Source organism: Ranitomeya imitator, chromosome 5 (assembly GCF_032444005.1).
Source record: "Ranitomeya imitator isolate aRanImi1 chromosome 5, aRanImi1.pri, whole genome shotgun sequence".
In the NCBI taxonomy this organism is placed as follows: domain Eukaryota; kingdom Metazoa; phylum Chordata; class Amphibia; order Anura; family Dendrobatidae; genus Ranitomeya; species Ranitomeya imitator.
In genome coordinates, this window is record NC_091286.1 from 416,616,932 (window position 1) to 416,636,325 (window position 19,394).

Below are 19,394 nucleotides of genomic sequence, written 5' to 3' on the forward strand. Positions count from 1 at the left end.
ATAGTAGAAACTCCACAGAAAGATCTGCAGCCAGAAGATAGGATGGACACAAGATCAGATGATCCAAGTCGCAAGATAGCCCTGGTAGATGGAATGGTTCTTCTGCAAAAGATGGCCAAGAAACCGGCAACACTAGTGACAGTCAAAGATCTCAGTTACTGCTTCAATGACAGGCTTATGTCTCTCACAGAAAATTACGATGAAATAATCCTTGTGTTTGATACGTATAGGGAAAATTCTCTCAAGGATGCTACCAGGGATAAAAGAAGAAAAGGAAAGGCACCAATTCAGTACCAGGTCAGAGATGAAACAAACATTAATCATATTCCAATGAACAGGTTCCTTTCACATGACAAGACAAAGGCTGACCTGACCAACTATCTTGCTGCAAAGACTCTAGAGTTCAACAGTTCATCACAAAAACTGGTCATCACTTGTTCTTCAGGGTGTACCAGGAGCAACAAAAACTTAGTTTTCGACGACAACAATCACGAAGAAGCAGACACACTGTTGATCTACCAAGCTGTCTTGGCAACACAACGAAACCCACCGGATGCAAGGATGGTTTTCTTCTCCCCTGATACCGATGTACTGGTGTTGGTCATAGCTAACTATGACCTCATGCTGAAGAATACATCGATTTCAATGGTCTCTGGGATGATCGAGATAGAGCCAATAAGGAGAGTCATAGGGGCAGACAGAGCAAAGGCTTTGACAGCCTTCCATGCATTCACTGGTGCTGACACAACTGGAAGGTTCTCTCGAATTGGCAAAGCAATCTGGCTGCAAGCTTACATGAACGCAACACCAGATGTAATCAGTTCTCTGCAGATGCTTTCGACTGAAAAAGAAGTGAGCAAAACTATGTTGTCAACTCTTGCTACCTTCGTATGTTTTGCTTACTCTCCAAAAGGCATTTTTATTAAGAATATTCCCGAACTGCGATGGCATCTATTTTGCAAGCATATGGCAGAAAGTGACAGGTTACCTCCTACACTCGGAGCTCTAAAACAACATGTCCTCAGAGTCCATATCCAAGCCAGAGTGTGGGGACAAGCTAACATTGCTTTGCAGGATTCTCAGCTGGATCCCGAGAAGAATGGCTATCACAAAGGGTTGGATGGACAGTTGAAACCAACCATGACAGATGTTCTTCCAGCTCCAAAAGCAATAATCGAGATGATTAGTTGTCAATGCAAACATGACTGTTCTTCTTCAAGGTGTTCGTGCCGAAAAAATAACTTATCCTGTACCGATCTTTGTCAGTGTGACAGCGAGTGTATGAATGACGAGGACACTCAGACCAAATATGAAACTGATGATGACAGTGATGGTGGCGATATGTAAAGACACTCTGGTTGTTCAAAAGTTAAAAACATTAACTCTCTGCTTTTCGAGTTCGAAAATTTGTTCAAATATAAACCGATACAATTTGTAGTCGTATATAGAGTATTTATTTGGATACCACTGCATTTCTTAGTACTCAAAATGTATGTTTAGCTGTCAAAATTTAAGTTTTACGTTACTTACAAGCTGAGATATTAACAAAAATCGATGTAAATCAGCCATTTTGTAAAATCCAAGATGGCGGCCACTTAGGACTCGGGGCAAATGGAAACATTGTTTTTCTTATTGCTTATACCATAGCCTTTCCAAAACTGTACATATTTGAAACTCTCCAGAAAATTCCGGCGAAATTACATAGTGAACCGGGCTAATATTATTAAGCATGCATTTTTTTGTGTTTATGCCTCAGCCTAGACATGGTATTGAAGCAACTCTGTGCTGTAACATTGTGCACTGTGTGAGTGCACCCATAAAGTCCTAAAACTCAGCTAATATTATTCAACTAGATACCACCCACTACTCTATTAAGAGGTTTAACATAGTAAAAGGATTGGAGCAGTGATCACATGGGATCATGCATACAAGTATTGCTTCAAGCATTATCTAGCTATCTGCTGGTATCCATCTACTAGAACCTCATCCCATTCAATCCCTCTTATATCTTTTGCCCCTTTTTTCTGGGCCATAGCTTCCACATTTGTAATGTCCTTTTTCAATGTTTACTAAAACTGATTTTTTATTACTGGGTCACTATTATTATACTACACCTTTGCTTTTCAATACCATTTAGGACATTTCTTGTAGTTCGGTATTAGAGAAAGGATTTGAACATGAATTAAAATGATAACGTATCTGCCTACCTGCAGGTACGCTCTCCATTAACAAGCAGACAGATGGCATTGTTCTTGCAGTATGTATCGTTGATGCATTTTGAGACACATTGCAAAGTGGCATTATCCAGTGTATATCCTCCATAATTACATTCTGCATTTTGTGCTAGTTCTTCTACAGACACTGAGGAAAAAAATTACTAAATGTCACATACATAAGGTTTATAGTTAATAACTGAAATGTGAAATCAGAGTTATCAGTCCAACCACATTTACGTCAGACCCTTTTTTGTTTGCCAGGGTAAGTGTTGAGTAATTCAACGAGTATGCTGATAGCTATGCATTTAACCCTATCATACCGGTGCTTCATATTTTGCAGTGACTTTCCATAAATGTAAGAATTGGTATGTCAAGCAGGAAAATGATAACAGTGACAAAAGAGACTATAATTGTTTAAAGATGGCTGCTGTACTCAACAATTTACCATCTTCCCTCATCACCAAGGGAGATATTGCCAAATCCCCAATTGGTGATCGCTGCGATTAGCTGGTCAACTCTGACTAACCAATCACACCAAATGTTCATTTAAAGCCCTATCCTGGTGTATTTTTTTTTACGATGTGATTGGTGCTGCTTGTCAGCACCAATCACATGTTGACTTCTTCATGACAACCCCATCCTGTGACCTCTGAACCTTGATCAGTGGCTCACATCAATGATCAGAACCTACAAGTATGTTCAATTTTTAGTTAAGACTTTTCTTCCTGTCAAGTCTTCATATCTGCTTGTGCAAACAGTGGCCGTAGCGCTCTAATCAGTATTGCAACCCACTGATCAGATTCAGTTGCAGAGTCCCAATTTATTTTTTCAAAAAGTGTGGGGAAAAATATTTAAAAATAGGAATAAAAAAATATAATAGTGTAGTAAAAATGTATTGTAGTAATTAGCTTATACTGCGATATTTTGTTAACTAAAAAGTAGGATTACAGTTAGCATCAGTTGCGTGCACTGCATGCTCTCAATAAATGTATTTGTGGATGTCTGCCTACTAAAACTAATTTGATGTAGCTTCAGAAGTTATTTTGAAACTTTTGTAGCACAGGCTTTGTCCTGCTAAATATCGGTATCGAATTGGATCGGCCGATATCCAAAAAATATCGGATATCGCTGATACCGATACCCGATACCAATGCAAGTCAATAGGACAAAAATATCAGAATGAAAATAAACCCTTTCTTTCCTTGTAGGTTAATTCTACATGAAGGAAAACAACTAAGAATAATGTAGGATGTATTGGGGGAGGTGGAGGAGACATTTGAATGCATAGAGGTTTAGCCCAATCAAATGGAATAACAGGAATTTTTTATTTTTTTAAGACATTCGGCGTTACAAAGATATTGACTATGTTAAGATTTTTTAGATTTTGTCAGATATTTACCGTATATACTCGAGTATAAGCCGACCCGAGTATAAGTCGACCCCCCTAATTTTGCCACAAAAAACTGGGAGAACTTATTGACTCGAGTATAAGCCTAGGGTGGAAATGCAGCATTTACCAGTGAATTTCAAAAATAAAAATAGATCATTATTTCCCCATAGCTGTGCCATATAGTGCTCTGCACCGTTCATATTTCCCCATAGCTGTGCCCCATATAGTGCTCTGCACCGTTCATTGTGCCCCATATCTGTGCCCCATATACAGTGCTCTGCACCGTTCATTGTGCCCCATAGCTGTGCCCCATATACAGTGCTCTGCACCGTTCATTGTGCCCCATAGCTGTGCCCCATACACAGTGCTCTGCACCGTTCATTGTGCCCCATAGCTGTGCCCCATATACAGTGCTCTGCACCGTTCATTGTGCCCCATAGCTGTGCCCCATATACAGTGCTCTGCACCGTTCATTGTGCCCCATAGCTGTGCCCCATATACAGTGCTCTGCACCGTTCATTGTGCCCCATAGCTGTGCCCCATATACAGTGCTCTGCACCGTTCATTGTGCCCCATAGCTGTGCCCCATATACAGTGCTCTGCACCGTTCATTGTGCCCCATAGCTGTGCCCCATATACAGTGCTCTGCACCGTTCATTGTGCCCCATAGCTGTGCCCCATATAGTGCTCTGCACCGCTCATTGTGCCCCATAGATGCTCCACATAAATCTGTGCCGCTGCTGCTGCTGCAATTAAAAAAAAAACACATACTCACCTCTCTTGCTTGCAGCTCCCAGCGTCCGGTCCCGGCGCCTCCATCTTCCCGGCGTCTCTGCTCTGACTGATCAGGCAGAGGGCGCCGCGCACACTATATGTGTCATCGCGCCCTCTGACCTGAACAGTCAGAGCGCAGAGACGCCGGGAAGATGGAGCGGCGCTCGGCGGCTGGAACGCGGACAGGTGAATATTACATACTTACCTAGTCCCAGCGATCCTGACGCTCCCTCTGCCTGGTCTTCGGTGCCGCAGCCTCTTTCTCTATCAGCGGTCACCGGCACCGCTGATTAGAGAAATGAATACGCGGCTCCACCCCTATGTGAGGTGGAGCCGCCTATTCATTTTTTTTAATGAGCGGTCCCACGTGACCGCTGAAGAGGGGAAGACGCTGCAGCACAGAAGACCGTGGGACGGCAGGGGGAGCGTCAGGATCGCCAGGACTAGGTAAGTATACCTCAGCGCCCTCTCCCCCTCACCCGCCGACCCTGCCACCCACCTTGACTCGAGTATAAGCCGAGAGGGGCACTTTCAGCCCAAAAATTTGGGCTGAAAATCTCGGCTTATACTCGAGTATATACGGTATGTTTCACTACTTCCATGCTTCTTTTTTACTTCTCCAACACTTTCTTCTTCATCATCCTCAGCAGCAGCATCTTTTTCATCAACTTCTCCTTCACCTTATTCATCTTCTTCTTCTTCACCTTCTTCCTATTATTCTTTTTTTTTACATTCTTCATATTCTTTTTATTCAATTATTCTTCTTCTTCATATTCTACTTCTTCATCTTCTTCATGTTCTTCATCATATTCTTATTTGTGACAAAGCAATACCAAGGACCACGAGACGTTGGTGGAACTCAGATACCCAGAAGGAGGCACCTAAGCCAAAGGCTCTGCCTGGATCCAGCTGACGGTACTGGAACCAGGGGGACCTATTCAAGATTGTCTTCCAAAGAACCAGCTAATGGTACTGGAACTCAGATAGGCAGCAGAAGTTCCACAGAAAAAAAAAATTGCTAGGCCGCGAGCCGGCCGTAGCTACCAAAAATCCACAGTCCTACAGGGGGAGCTTGTACTATTGGCACTACGGAACCAGCCTTGTTTGCCAGTTCCCGCAGCCCTCATAGGAAGCACCTAAACTGCAGGCACCATAGAGTCGGCTAACCCGACCGCAACCAGACAGGACAACGTATTGGAGGCAAAGTGACCTTGACACTACCCGGAAACAGCTGGCGTGCTGGAACCAGGCTGGGCAGGAGGGAGTACCCATGCCAAAGACACTGCCAAGAACCAGCTGATGGTACTGGAACCAGGATGGGTAGCCGAAGGTACAAGAGCCAATGGAACTACCGAGGACCAGCTGACGGTACTGGAACCCGGTTACTAAGCAGGAGGTACCCGTGCCAGAAAGCACTACTGAGGACCACCAGACGTTGGTGGAACTCGGATACCCAGAAGGAGGCACCTAAGCCAAAGGCTCTGCCTGGAACCAGCTGACGGTACTGGAACCAGGGGGACCTATTCAAGATTGTCTTCCAAAGAACCAGCTAATGGTGCTGGAACTCAGAAAGACAGCAGAAGGTCCACAGGGAAAAAAAATTGCTAGGCTGCGAGCCGGCCGTAGTTACCAAAAAACCCACAGTCCTACAGGGGGAGCTTGTACTATTGGCACTACGGAACCAGCCTTGATTGCCAGCTCCCGCAGCCCACATAGGAAGCACCTAAACTGCAGGCACCATAGAGTCGGCTAACCCGACCGCAACCCGACAGGACAACGTATTGGAGGCAGAGTGACGCTGACACTACCCAGAAACAGCTGGCGTGCTGAAACCAGGCTGGGCAGGAGGGAGTACCCGTGCCAAAGACACTTCTGAGCAGCAACTGGTGGTGTTGAAGCCCAGGGATTACATGAGAAACCGAGTGTAGGCTGAGACCTAATTAATTGGAGCAAGTTTAAAATCTGTAGTGGTGTCAGTGTAGAGGGAGCAGGAGAAATTGCCACACACACAGCAGGGGAGCAGCTGGAGTTACTGAACCCCAATAACAGAGGATCAACTGTTGACTGTGCAGACAGCACTTCCGAGCAGCAACTGGTGGTGTTTTGGAAACCAGGGATTACAGGAGATACAGAGTGGAGAAATTACTGAGCACACAGCAGGGGAGCAGCTGGCGTTACTGAACCCCAATAACAGAGGAGCAACTGTTGACTGTGCAGACAGCACTTCCAGGCAGCAACTGGAGGTGTTGGAGCCCTGGGATTACAGGAGAAACAGAGTGGAGAAATTACTGCACACACAGCAGGGGAGCAGCTGGCGTTACTGAACCCCAATAACAAAGGAGCAACGGTTAACTGTGCAGACAGCACTTCCGGGCAGCAACTGGCGGTGTTGGAGCCCAGGGATTACAGGAGAAACAAAGTGGAGAAATTACTGCACACACAGCAGGGGAGCAGCTGGTGTTACTGAACCCCAATAACAGTGGAGCAACTGTTGAATGTGCAGACAGCACTTCCGAACAGCAACTGGCTGTGTTGGAGCCCAGGGTCAGTGCAAGAAGCAGGGTGTAGGCCGAGGCCTAATTGGGGAAAGTTTAATATCTGTTGTAGTCTTAGTGTGGAGGGAGCAGGAGAAATTGCTGCATGCACATCAGGGGAGCAGCTGGCATTACTAAACCCCAATAACAGAGGAGCAACTGTTGACTGTGCAGACGGCACTTCCAAGCAGCAACTGGCGGTGCTGGACCCCAGGGTCAATGCTAGAAACAGAATAGAGAAATTGCCGCATACACAACAGGGGATCAGATGACATTACTGAACCCCAATAACACGGCAGCAAGTGTTGACTGTGCAGAGGGCACTTCCGAGCAGCAACTGGCGGTGTTGGAGCTCAGGGTCAATGCTAGAAGCAGAGTGTAGGCCGAGGCCTAATTGGAGCAAGTTTCATATCTGTTGTAGTCTTAGTGTGGAAGTAGCAGGAGCAATTGCCGGATACACAGCTGGGGATCAGCTGACGTTACTGAACCCAAATAACACGGCAGCAAGTGTTGACTGTGCAGACAGCACTTCCGAGCAGCAACTGGTGGTGATGGAGCCCAGGGTCAATCAGCGTGTAGGCCTAGGCCTAATTGAAGCAAGTTTAATATCTGATGTAATGTGAATGTGGAGGGAGCAGGACACATTGCTGGACACAGAGCAGGGGAGCAGCTGACGTTGCTGAAACACCACTAACACAGGAGCTAGTGTTTTTCTCTGTGCAGATAGCACTTCCGAGCACCAACTGGCAGTGTTGGAGCCCATTGTCATTCAGGAAGTAGGCCGAGGCCTAATTGGAGCAAGTTTAATATCTGATGTAATGTGAATGTGGAGGGAGCAGGAGACATTGCCGGACACACAGCAGGGGAGCAGCTGACATTGCTAAACCCCACTAACACAGTAGCTAGTGTTTTTCTCTATGCAGACAACACTTCCTAGCACCAACTGGCAGTGTTGGAGCCCAGGGATTACAGGAGAAACAGAGTGTAGGCCGAGGCCTAATAGGAGCAAGTTTCAAATCTGTAGTAGTGTTAGTGTGGAGGTAGCAGGAGCAATTGCCAGATACACAGCTTGGGATCAGCTGATGTTACTGAACCCCAATAACATGGCAGCAAGTGTTGACTATGCAGACAGTACTTCTGAGCAGTGACTGGCAGTGTTGGAGCCCAGGGATTACAGGAGAAGCAGACTGTAGGCCGAGGCCTAATTGGAGCAAGTTGAAAGGGAACCTGTAACCCCCCCAGGCATTTGTAACTAAAAGAGCCACCTTGTGCAGCACTAATGCTGCACAAGGAAAAGGTGGCTCATTTATTTATGCTCCTTGCAAATACTGAAGTAAACACTTATAAAATGTGCCCCCTCATACCGTGAAACCATCCCGGAGGCGGGACTTTCCTTCTTAATGAGACTCAGACAGCCATTATTCTTAGCCCCTTGGCGATGGGCACCACCTCCTCAGTGTTGTTTGAATCTGTACTGGAGCCTGCGCTGTTATGTTATTCCTTGGGCATGCGCAGTTAGCACTGCCCGTCTTCTGACATCATTTGTTGTCAGGCTGACTGCACCTGTGCGGTCGCGCTGCCCGAGATGCCACCCCGCAGTGTCTTCTGATTTCATCACACTGCGGGGCTGGGATCCATGGGCATGCGCAGTGCATATCTTCGCCTCTCACGCAACTCCTTCCGCCTTCTTCAGACTGTGCGGTGTCAGCTGATCCCTAATCGCCGTGGCATGCGCTTAGGGAACGGCTGACACCGCACAATCTGAAGAAGGCGGAAGGAGATGAGTGAGAGGCGAAGATATGCACTGCGCATGCCCATGAATCCCAGCCCCGCAGTGTGAATAAATCAGAAGATACTGTGGGGCGGGATCTCGGGCAGCGTGGCCGCACAGGCGCAGCCAGCCTGACAACAAATGATGTCAGAAGATGGGCAGTGCTAGCTGCGCATGCCCAAGGGATAACATAACAGCGCAGGCTCTGAGACAGATTGAAACAACGCTGAGGAGGCGGCGGCCGGCGCCAAAATGGTATGAATGACGGCTGTGTTGCATCTCATTAAGAAGGAAAGTCCCGCCTCCGGGACGGTTTCACAGTATGAGGGGGCACATTTTATAAGTGTAAACTTCAGCGTGTGCAATGAGCATAAGTAAAAGAGCCACCTTTCCTTGTGTAGCATTAGTGCTGCACAAGGTGGCTCTTTTTAGTTACAAACACCTGGGTGGGGTTACAGGTTCCCTTTCAACTTGCTCCAATTATGCCTCAGCCTACACTCTGTTTCTCTTGTAATCCCTGGGCTCCAACACTGCCAGTTGCTGCTTAGAAGTGTCTTTGGCACGGGTACTCCCTCCTGCCCAGCCTGGTTCCAGTACGCCAGCGGTTCCTGGGTAGTGTCAAGGTCACTTTGCCTTCAGTACATTGTCCTGTTGTGTTGCGGTCGGGCTAGCCAACTCTATGGTGCCTGCAGTTAAGGTGCTTCCTATGTGGGCTGCAGGAACTGGCAATCAAGGCTGGCTCCGTAGTGCCAATAGTACAAGCTCCCCCTGTAGGACTGTGGGTTTTCGGTAACTACGGCCGGCTCGCGGCCTAGCAATTTTTTTTTTCCTGTGGACCTTCTGCTGCCTATCTGAGCTCCAGCACCATTAGCTGGTTCTTTGGAAGACAATCTTGAATAGGTCCCCCTGGTTCCAGTACCGTCAGCTGGATCCAGGCAGAGCCTTTGGCTTAGGTGCCTCCTTCTGGGTATCCGAGTTCCACCAACGTCTGGTGGTCCTCAGTAGTGCTTTCTGGCACAGGTACCTCCTGCTTACTAACCAGGTTCCAGTACCGTCAGCTGGTCCTCGGTAGTTCCATTGGCTCTTGTACCTTCGGCTACCCATCCGGGTTCCAGTACCGTCAGCTGGTTCTCAGCAGTTCATCAGCCTTCTTGTACCTTCTGCTACATTTCCAAGTTCAAGACCCTAAAGACGACGACCTTGAAGACCACCCCGAAGAAGAAAACGACCCCGGAGACGAAGACCCCGAAGACGACGACCGAAGAAGACGACGACCCTGGATATGACGACCCTGGAGATGACGAAACTGAAGACCGAGAAACAGAAGAACAAGAAGCTGCAGAACAAAAAGCAGAAGAACATGGTTAGATGAAAGCTATGACTGGGCAGTTAACTTACAGGGTTACAGTCTGTTTAGAAAGGATAGTAAAAATCGGAGAGGAGGAGGGGTTTGTCTCTATGTAAAGTCTTGTCTAAAGTCCACTTTAACCCCTTCATGACCCAGCATATTTTGACCTTAAAGACCTTGCCGTTTTTTGCAATTCTGACCAGTGTCCCTTCATGAGGTAATAACTCAGGAACGCTTCAATGGATCCTAGCGGTTCTGAGATTGTTTTTTCGTGACATATTGGGCTTCATGTTAGTGGTAAATTTAGGTCAATAAATTCTGTGTTTATTTGTGATAAAAACGGAAATTTGGCGAAAATTTTGAAAATTTCGCAATTTTCACATTTTGAATTTTTATTCTGTTAAACCAGAGAGTTATGTGACACAAAATAGTTAATAAATAACATTTCCCACACGTCTACTTTACATCAGCACAATTTTGGAAACAAAATTTTTTTTTGCAAGGAAGTTATAAGGGTTAAAATTTGACCAGCGATTTCTCATTTTTACAACGAAATTTACAAAACCATTTTTTTTAGGGACCACCTCACATTTGAAGTCAGTTTGAGGGGTCTATATGGCTGAAAATACCCAAAAGTGACACCATTCTAAAAACTGCACCCCTCAAGGTGCACAAAACCACATTCAAGAAGTTTATTAACCCTTCAGGTGCTTCACAGCAGCAGAAGCAACATGGAAGGAAAAAATGAACATTTAACTTTTTAGTCACAAAAATGATTTTTCAGCAACAATTTTTTTATTTTCCCAATGGTAAAAGGAGAAACTGAACCACGTACGTTGTTGTCCAATTTGTCCTGAGTACGCTGATACCTCATATGTGGGGGTAAACCACTGTTTGGGCGCACGGCAGGGCTTGGAAGGGAAGGAGCGCCATTTGACTTTTTGAATGAAAAATTGGCTGCACTCTTTAGCGGACACCATGTCACATTTGGAGAGCCCCCGTGTGCCTAAAAATTGGAGCTCCCCCACAAGTGACCCCATTTTGGAAACTAGACGTCCCAAGGAACTTATCTAGATGCATAGTGAGCCCTTTAAACCCCCAGGTGCTTCACAAATTGATCCGTAAAAATGAAAAAGTACTTTTTTTTCACAAAAAAATTCTTTTAGCCTCAATTTTTTCATTTTCACATGGACAACAGGATAAAATGGATCCTAAAATTTGTTTGGCAATTTCTCCTGAGTACACCGATACTTCACATGTGGGGGTAAACCACTGTTTGGGCACATGGTAAGGCTCGGAAGGGAAGGAGCGCCATTTGACTTTTTGAATGAAAAATTATCTCCATCGTTAGCGGACACCATGTCGCGTTTGGAGAGACCCTGTGTGCTTAAACATTGGAGCTCCCCCACAAGTGACCCCATTTTGGAAACTGGACCCCCCAAGGAACTTATCTAGATGCCTAGTGAGCACTTTAAACCCTCAGGTGCTTCACAAATTGATCCGTAAAAATGAAAAAGTACTTTTTTTTCACAAAAAATTTATTTTCGCCTCAATTTTTTCATTTTCACATGGGCAATAGGATAAAATGGATCCTAAAATTTGTTGAGCAATTTCTCCCGAGTACGCCGATACCTCATATGTGGGGGTAAACCACTGTTTGGGCACACGGCAGGGCTCGGAAGGGAAGGCGCGCCTTTTAACTTTTTGAATGGAAAATTAGCTCCAATTGTTAGCGGACACCATGTCGCATTTGGAGAGCCCCTGTGTGCCTATGCAATGGAGCTCCCCCACAAGTGACCCCATTTTTGAAACTAGACCCCCCAAGGAACTTATCTAGATGCATACTGAGCACTTTAAACCCCCAGGTGCTTCACAGAAGTTTATAATGCAGAGCCATGAAAATAAAAAATAATTTTTCTTTTCTCAAAAATGATTTTTTAGCCTGGAATTTCCTATTTTGCCAATGGTAATAGGAGAAATTGGACCACAAATGTTGTTGTCCAGTTTGTCCTGAGTATGCAGATACCCCATATGTGGGGGTAAACCACTGTTTGGGCGCACGGCAGGGCTCAGAAGGGAAGGCACGCCATTTGGCTTTTTAAATGGAAAATTATCTCCAATCATTAGCGGACACCATGTCGCGTTTGGAGAGCCCCTGTGTGCCTAAACATTGGAGATCCCCCACAAATTACCCCATTTTGGAAACTAGACCCCCAAAGGAACTAATCTAGATGTGTAGTGAGCACTTTGAACCCTCAAGTGCTTCACAGAAGTTTATAACGCAGAGCCATGAAAATAAAAAAAAAAAATTATTTTCTCAAAAATGAATTTTAGCCCGCAATTTTTTATTTTCCCAAGGGTAACAGGAGAAATTTGACCCCAAAAGTTGTTGTCCAGTTTCTCCTGAGTACGCTGATACCCCATATGTGGGGGTAAACCACTGTTTAGGCACATGCTGGGGCTCGGAAGTGAAGTAGTGACGTTTTGAAATGCAGACTTTGATGGAATGCTCTGTGGGCGTCACGTTGCGTTTGCAGAGCCCCTGATGTGGCTAAACAGTAGAAACCCCCCACAAGTGACCCCATTTTGGAAACTAGACCCCGAAAGGAACTTATCTAGATGTGAGGTGAGCACTTTGAACCCCCAAGTGCTTCACAGAAGTTCATAACACAGAGCAGTGAAAATAATAAATACGTTTTCTTTCCTCAAAAATAATTTTTTAGCCCAGAATTTTTTATTTTCCCAAGGGTTACAGGAGAAATTGGACCACAAAAGTTGTTGTCCAGTTTCTCCTGAGTACGCTGATACCCCATGTGTGGGGGTAAACCACTGTTTGGGCACACGTGGGGGCTCAGAAGGGAAGTAGTGACTTTTGAAATGCAGACTTTGATGGAATGGTCTGCGGGCGTCACATTGCGTTTGCAGAGCCCCTGGTGTACCTAAACAGTAGAAACCCCCCACAAGTGACCCCATTTTGGAAACTAGACCCCCAAAGGAACTTATCTAGATGTGTGGTGAGCACTTTCAACCCCCAAGTGCTTTACAGAAGTTTATAACGCAGAGCCGTGAAAATAATAAATACGTTTTCTTTCCTCAAAAATAATTTTTTAGCCCAGAATTTTTTATTTTCCCAAGGGTTACAGGAGAAATTGGACCACAAAAGTTGTTGTCCAGTTTCTCCTGAGTACGCTGATGCCCCATGTGTGGGGGTAAACCACTGTTTGGGCACACGTGGGGGCTCAGAAGGGAAGTAGTGACTTTTGAAATGCAGACTTTGATGGAATGGTCTGCGGGCGTCACGTTGCGTTTGCAGAGCCCCTGGTGTGCCTAAACAGTAGAAACCCCCCACAAGTGACCCCATTTTGGAAACTAGACCCCCCAAGGAACTTATCTAGATATGTGGTGAGCACTTTGAACCCCCAAGTGCTTCACAGACGTTTACAACGCAGAGCCATGAAAATAAAAAATCATTTTTCTTTCCTCAAAAATGATGTTTTAGCAAGCAATTTTTTATTTTCTCAAGGGTAACAGGAGAAATTGGACCCCAGTAATTGTTGCGCAGTTTGTCCTGAGTATGCTGGTACCCCATATGTGGGGGTAAACCACTGTTTGGGCACACGTCGGGGTTCGGAAGTGAGGGAGCACCATTTGAATTTTTGAATACAAGATTGGCTGGAATCAATGGTGGCGCCATGTTGCGTTTGGAGACCCCCTGAAGTGCCTAAACAGTGGAAACCCCTCAATTCTACCTCCAACACACCCCTAACCCTTATCCCAACTGTAGCCGTAACCCTAATCACAACCCTAACCCCAACACACCCCTAACCACAACCCTAACCCCAACACACCCCTAACCCTAACCACAACCCTAATTCCAACCCAACTCTAAGGCTATGTGCCAACGTTGCGGATTTGTATGAGATTTTTCAGCATCATTTTTGAAAAATCCGCGGGTAAAAGGCACTGCGTTTTACCTGTGGATTTACCGTGGATTTCCAGTGTTTTTTGTGCGGATTTCACCTGTGGATTCCTATTGAGGAACAGGTGTAAAACGCTGCGGAATCTGCACAAAGAATTGACATGCTGCGGAAAATACAACGCAGCGTTCCCGCGCGGTATTTTCTGCACCATGGGCACAGCGGATTTGGTTTTCCATATGTTTACATGGTACTGTAAACCTGATGGAACACTGCTGCGGATCCGCAGCGGCCAATCCGCACCGTGTGCACATAGCCTAATTCTAAAGGTATGTGCACACGCTGCGGAAAACGCTGCGGATCCGCAGCAGTTTCCCATGAGTTTACAGTTCAATGTGAACCTATGGGAACCAAAAATCGCTGTACACATGCTGCGGAAAAACTGCACGGAAACGCAGCGGTTTACATTCCGCAGCATGTCACTTCTTTCTGCGGATTCCGCAGCGGTTTTACAACTGCTCCAATAGAAAATCGCAATTGTAAAACCGCAGTGAAATGCGCAGAAAAACCGCGGTAAATCCACGATAAATCGGCAGCGGTTTAGCACTGTGGATTTTTCAAATCCGCTGCGGAAAAATCCGCATAGGACCAGAATACGTGTGCACATACCGAAACCCTAACCCTAGCCCTAACCCTACCCCTAACCCTACCCCTAACCCTACCCCTAACCCTAACCCTAGCCCTAACCCTACCCCTAACCCTAACCCTAGCCCTAACCCTAACCCTACCCCTAACCCTACCCCTAACCCTAACCCTACCCCTAACCCTAGTTCTTACCCCAACCTTAGTGAAAAAAAAAAAATTCTTTATTTTTTTTATTGTCCCTATCTATGGGGTTGACAAAGGGGGGGGGTCATTTACTATTTTTTTTATTTTGATCACTGAGATAGGTTATATCTCAGTGATCAAAATTCACTCTGGAACGAATCTGCCGGCCGGCAGATTCGGCGGGCGCACTGCACATGCGCCCGCCATTTTGGAAGATGGCGGCGCCCAGGAAAGAAGACGGACGGACCTCGGGCGGCCAGGTAAGTATAAGGGGGGGGGAGATCAGGGCACGGGGGGGGGCGTCGGAGCACGGGGGGGTGGATCGGATCATGGGGGGGGTGGATCGGAACACGGGAGGGAGGATTGGAGCACGGGGAAGGATTGGAGCACGGGGTGAGGGATCGCTGTGCGGGGGGGGTGGATCGGAGCACGGGGGGTCGCTGTGTGTGTGGGGGGGGATCGGAGTGCGGGGGGGTTTGATTGGAGCGCGGGGGGTGTGATTGGTGCACGGGGAAGCAGACAGGAGGACGGGGGAGCGGAGCACAGGACGGAGGGGAGCGGACCACAGATCGGGGGGCTGGGGGGGCGATCGGAGGAGTGGGGTGGGTGCACATAAGTGTTTCCAGCCATGGCCGATGATATTGCAGCATCGGCCATGGCTGGATTGTAATATTTCACCAGTTTTTTAGGTGAAATATTACAAATCGCTCTGATTGGCAGTTTCACTTTCAACAGCCAATCAGAGCGATCGTAGCCACGAGGGGGTGAAGCCACCCCCCCTGGGCTAAACTACCACTCCCCCTGTCCCTGCAGATCGGGTGAAATGGGAGTTAACCCTTTCACCCGGCCTGCAGGGACGCGATCTTTCCATGACGCATATGCTGCGTCATGGGTCGGAATGGCACCGACTTTCATGACGCAGCGTATGCGTCAAAGGTCGGGAAGGGGTTAAGGGAGGATATTAGCGAAGGAAATGAGGATGTCGAGTCCATATGGGTCGAAATTCATGGAGGGAAAAATGGTAACAAAATTCTCATTGGGGTCTGTTACAAACCCCCAAATATAACAGAAACCATGGAAAGTCTACTTCTAAAGCAGATAGATGAAGCTGCAATCCATAATGAGGTCCTGGTTATGGGGGACTTTAACTACCCGGATATTAACTGCAGAGGGTGGGAAAGCAGAGGGTGGTTATAAATGGTATAGTCTCTAACTGGGTTGCTGTGACCAGTGGGGTACCGCAGGGGTCAGTATTGGGACCTGTTCTCTTCAACATATTCATTAATGATCTGGTAGAAGGTTTACACAGTAAAATATCGATATTCGCAGATGATACAAAACTATGTAAAGCAGTTAATACAAGAGAAGATAGTATTCTGCTACAGATGGATCTGGATAAGTTGGAAACTTGGGCTGAAAGGTGGCAGATGAGGTTTAACAATGATAAATGTAAGGTTATACACATGGGAAGAAGGAATCAATATCACCATTACACACTGGATGGGAAACCACTGGGTAAATCTGACAGGGAGAATGACTTGGGGATCCTAGTTAATGATAAACTTACCTGGAGCAGCCAGTGCCAGGCAGCAACTGCCAAGGCAAACAGGATCATGGGGTGCATTAAAAGAGGTCTAGATACACATGATGAGAGCATTATACTGCCTCTGTACAAATCCCTAGTTAGACCGCACATGGAGTACTGTGTCCAGTTTTGGGCACCGGTGCTCAGGAAGGATATAATGGAACTAGAGAGAGTACAAAGGAGGGCAACAAAATTAATAAAGGGGATGGGAGAACTACAATACCCAGATAGATTAGCGAAATTAGGATTATTTAGTCTAGAAAAAAGACGACTGAGGGGCGATCTAATAACCATGTATAAGTATATATGGGGACAATACAAATATCTCGCTGAGGATCTGTTTATACCAAGGAAGGTGACGGGCACAAGGGGGCATTCTTTGCGTCTGGAGGAGAGAAGGTTTTTTCACCAACATAGAAGAGGATTCTTTACTGTTAGGGCAGTGAGAATCTGGAATTGCTTGCCTGATTAGGTGGTGATGGCGAACTCAGTCGAGGGGTTCAAGAGAGGCCTGGATGTCTTCCTGGAGCAGAACAATATTGTATCATACAATTAGGTTCTGTAGAAGGACGTAGATCTGGGGATTTATTATGATGGAATATAGGCTGAACTGGATGGACAAATGTCTTTTTTCGGCCTTACTAACTATGTTACTATGTTACTATTTAGCATTAAGCATAAGGCTACAAATCAGAGCAAAAGATATTATCTAAATTATAAGCAGAAGAAGACTAAGCAGTATATGGGGGTGAGGCCGTTCCTCCACGTGGTGCCCCAGGAAAAAACCTGCTGCTGCAGGCCAAACTGAACACGGACAAAATCAAGTTGTTAATCTTTTGTGACAGGCAGAACGGAAGGTTTAATCTTCAAACTTTTATAGATAACAATTACTGGAATGCCTGTCACAAATAAGAATATGATGAAGAGAAAGAATATGAAGAAGATGAAGAATTAGAATATGAATAAGAATTATAGTTGAATAAAAAGAATATGAGGAATGTAAAAAAAAAGAATAATAGTAAGAAGGTGAAGAAGGAGAAGATGAATAAGATGAAGGAGAAGTTGATGAAAAAGATGCTGCTGCTGAGGATGATGAAGAAGAAAGTGTGGGAGAAGTAAAAAAGAAGGTGAAAAGCATGGAAGTAGTGAAACATAAATATCTGACAAAATATAAAAAATCTTAACATAGTCAATATCTTTGTAACTCCGAACGTCTTAAAAAAAATTAATTCCTGCTATTCCATTTGATTGGGCTAAAACTCTGTATCTTTAATGTCTCCTCTGCCTCCACCAATACATCCTACATTATTCTTATTGTGGTTTCACACTTGCGTTTTTGTCTGCAGCGTCTTTTGCACAAAAAAACGCATGCGTTTTTTCCCCTATATTTAACATTGAAAACGCATGCGTTTTTTTGTATGCGTTTGGTCGCATTTTCAATCGCATGCATTTTTTTACTGCATGCGTTCATTTTCAAAAATGCAACTTGTAGTATTTTTGAGGGGCGTTTTTTGGACACATAAAAATGCATGCGTTTTCATGCGTTTTTTTTGGGCCAAAAAATACATTGGAGTCAATGGAAGCGCATGCGTTTTTTTGTGCATGCGTTTGTTTGCGTTAAAAACGCATGCGTTTTTATATTAAAAAAACAGAAAACACACTGATATGCCAGCCCCCACCATAAAGGTGATAAAGGGATCCTAACCCTACCCCTAACCCTAAAGGGATCCTAACCCTAACCCTAACCCTAAAGGGATCCTAACCTTAACCCTACAGGGATCCTAACCCTAACCCTAACCCTAAAGGGATCCTAACCCTAACCCTAAAGGGATCCTAACCCTAACCCTACCCCTAACCCTAACCCTACCCCTAACCCTAAAGGGATCCTAACCCTAACCCTAAAGGGATCCTAACCCTAACCCTACCCCTAACCCTAACCCTAAAGGGGTCCTAACCCTAACCCTAACCCTACCCCTAACCATAAAGGGATTAGGGTTAGGGGTAAGGTTAGGGTTAGGATCCCTTTATGGTTAGGGTTAGTGGTAGGGTTAGGGGTAGGGTTAGGATTAAGATCCCTTTAGGGTTAGGGTTAGGATCCCTTTAGGGTTAGGGTTAGGGGTAGGGTTAGGGTTAGGATCCCTTTAGGGTTAGGGTTAGGGGTAGGCTTAGGGGTAGGGTTAGGGGTAGGGTTAGGATCCCTTTAGGGTTAGGGTTAGGGGTAGGGTTAGGATCCCTTTAGGGTTAGGGTTAGGATCCCTTTAGGGTTAGGGTTAGGGGTAGGGTTAGGATCCCTTTAGGGTTAGGGTTAGGGGTAGGGTTAGAGTTAGGGGTAGGGTTAGGGGTAGGGTTAGGATCCCTTTAGGGTTAGGGTTAGGGGTAGGGTTAGGGTTAGGATCCCTTTAGGGTTAGGGTTAGGATCCCTTTAGGGTTAGGGGTAGGGTTAGGGTTAGGATCCCTACCCTTAACCCTAGCTATTTATGTTTATAGTGTTTTTTTTACTTTATTTAGATGATTGGCAGCTGTCACACATTTCTCAGCATGCGTTTAAAAAACGCATACGCATGGAAAAACACATGTAAACGCGTCAAAACGCAGCGTTTTTTACACCACATGCAAAAACGCATGTGTCTAAGAAACGCAGCGTTTGCATGCGTTTACATGCGTTTTTTCACCATGCATTTTTTTTTCAAACGCATGTGTGAAACCAGCCTTAGTTGTTTTCCTTCATGTAGAATTAACCTACAAGGAAAGAAAGGGTTTATTTTAATTCCGATATTTTTGTCCCATTGACTTGCATTGGTATCGTGTATCGGTATCGGCGATATATGATATTTTTTGGATATCGGCCGATCCAATCCGATACCGATATTTCCGAATATCGGATGGTATCGCTCAACACTATTCATCATGACATATTGTACTTCGTGTTAGTGGTAACAAATTTTCAATACAACTAAAGGTATATCCTTATCTTGACCACAATACATGGACATGGCAGCACCCTCACCACTGTACCAGGTACCTAGCTCAA

General features: G+C 45.6%; 1 protein-coding gene across 1 annotated transcript in view; it reads right to left on the reverse strand.

Annotated features, from left to right (window-relative positions):
• The window catches only part of LOC138638068 (mucin-4-like), a 305,885-nt gene that overhangs the window by 19,239 nt on the left and 267,252 nt on the right, over positions 1–19,394 (reverse strand). The window contains exon 24 of the mRNA XM_069727051.1: positions 2,208–2,361. Coding sequence (XP_069583152.1) covers positions 2,208–2,361 — 154 coding nt within the window. The remainder of the gene's footprint in view (positions 1–2,207; positions 2,362–19,394) is intronic.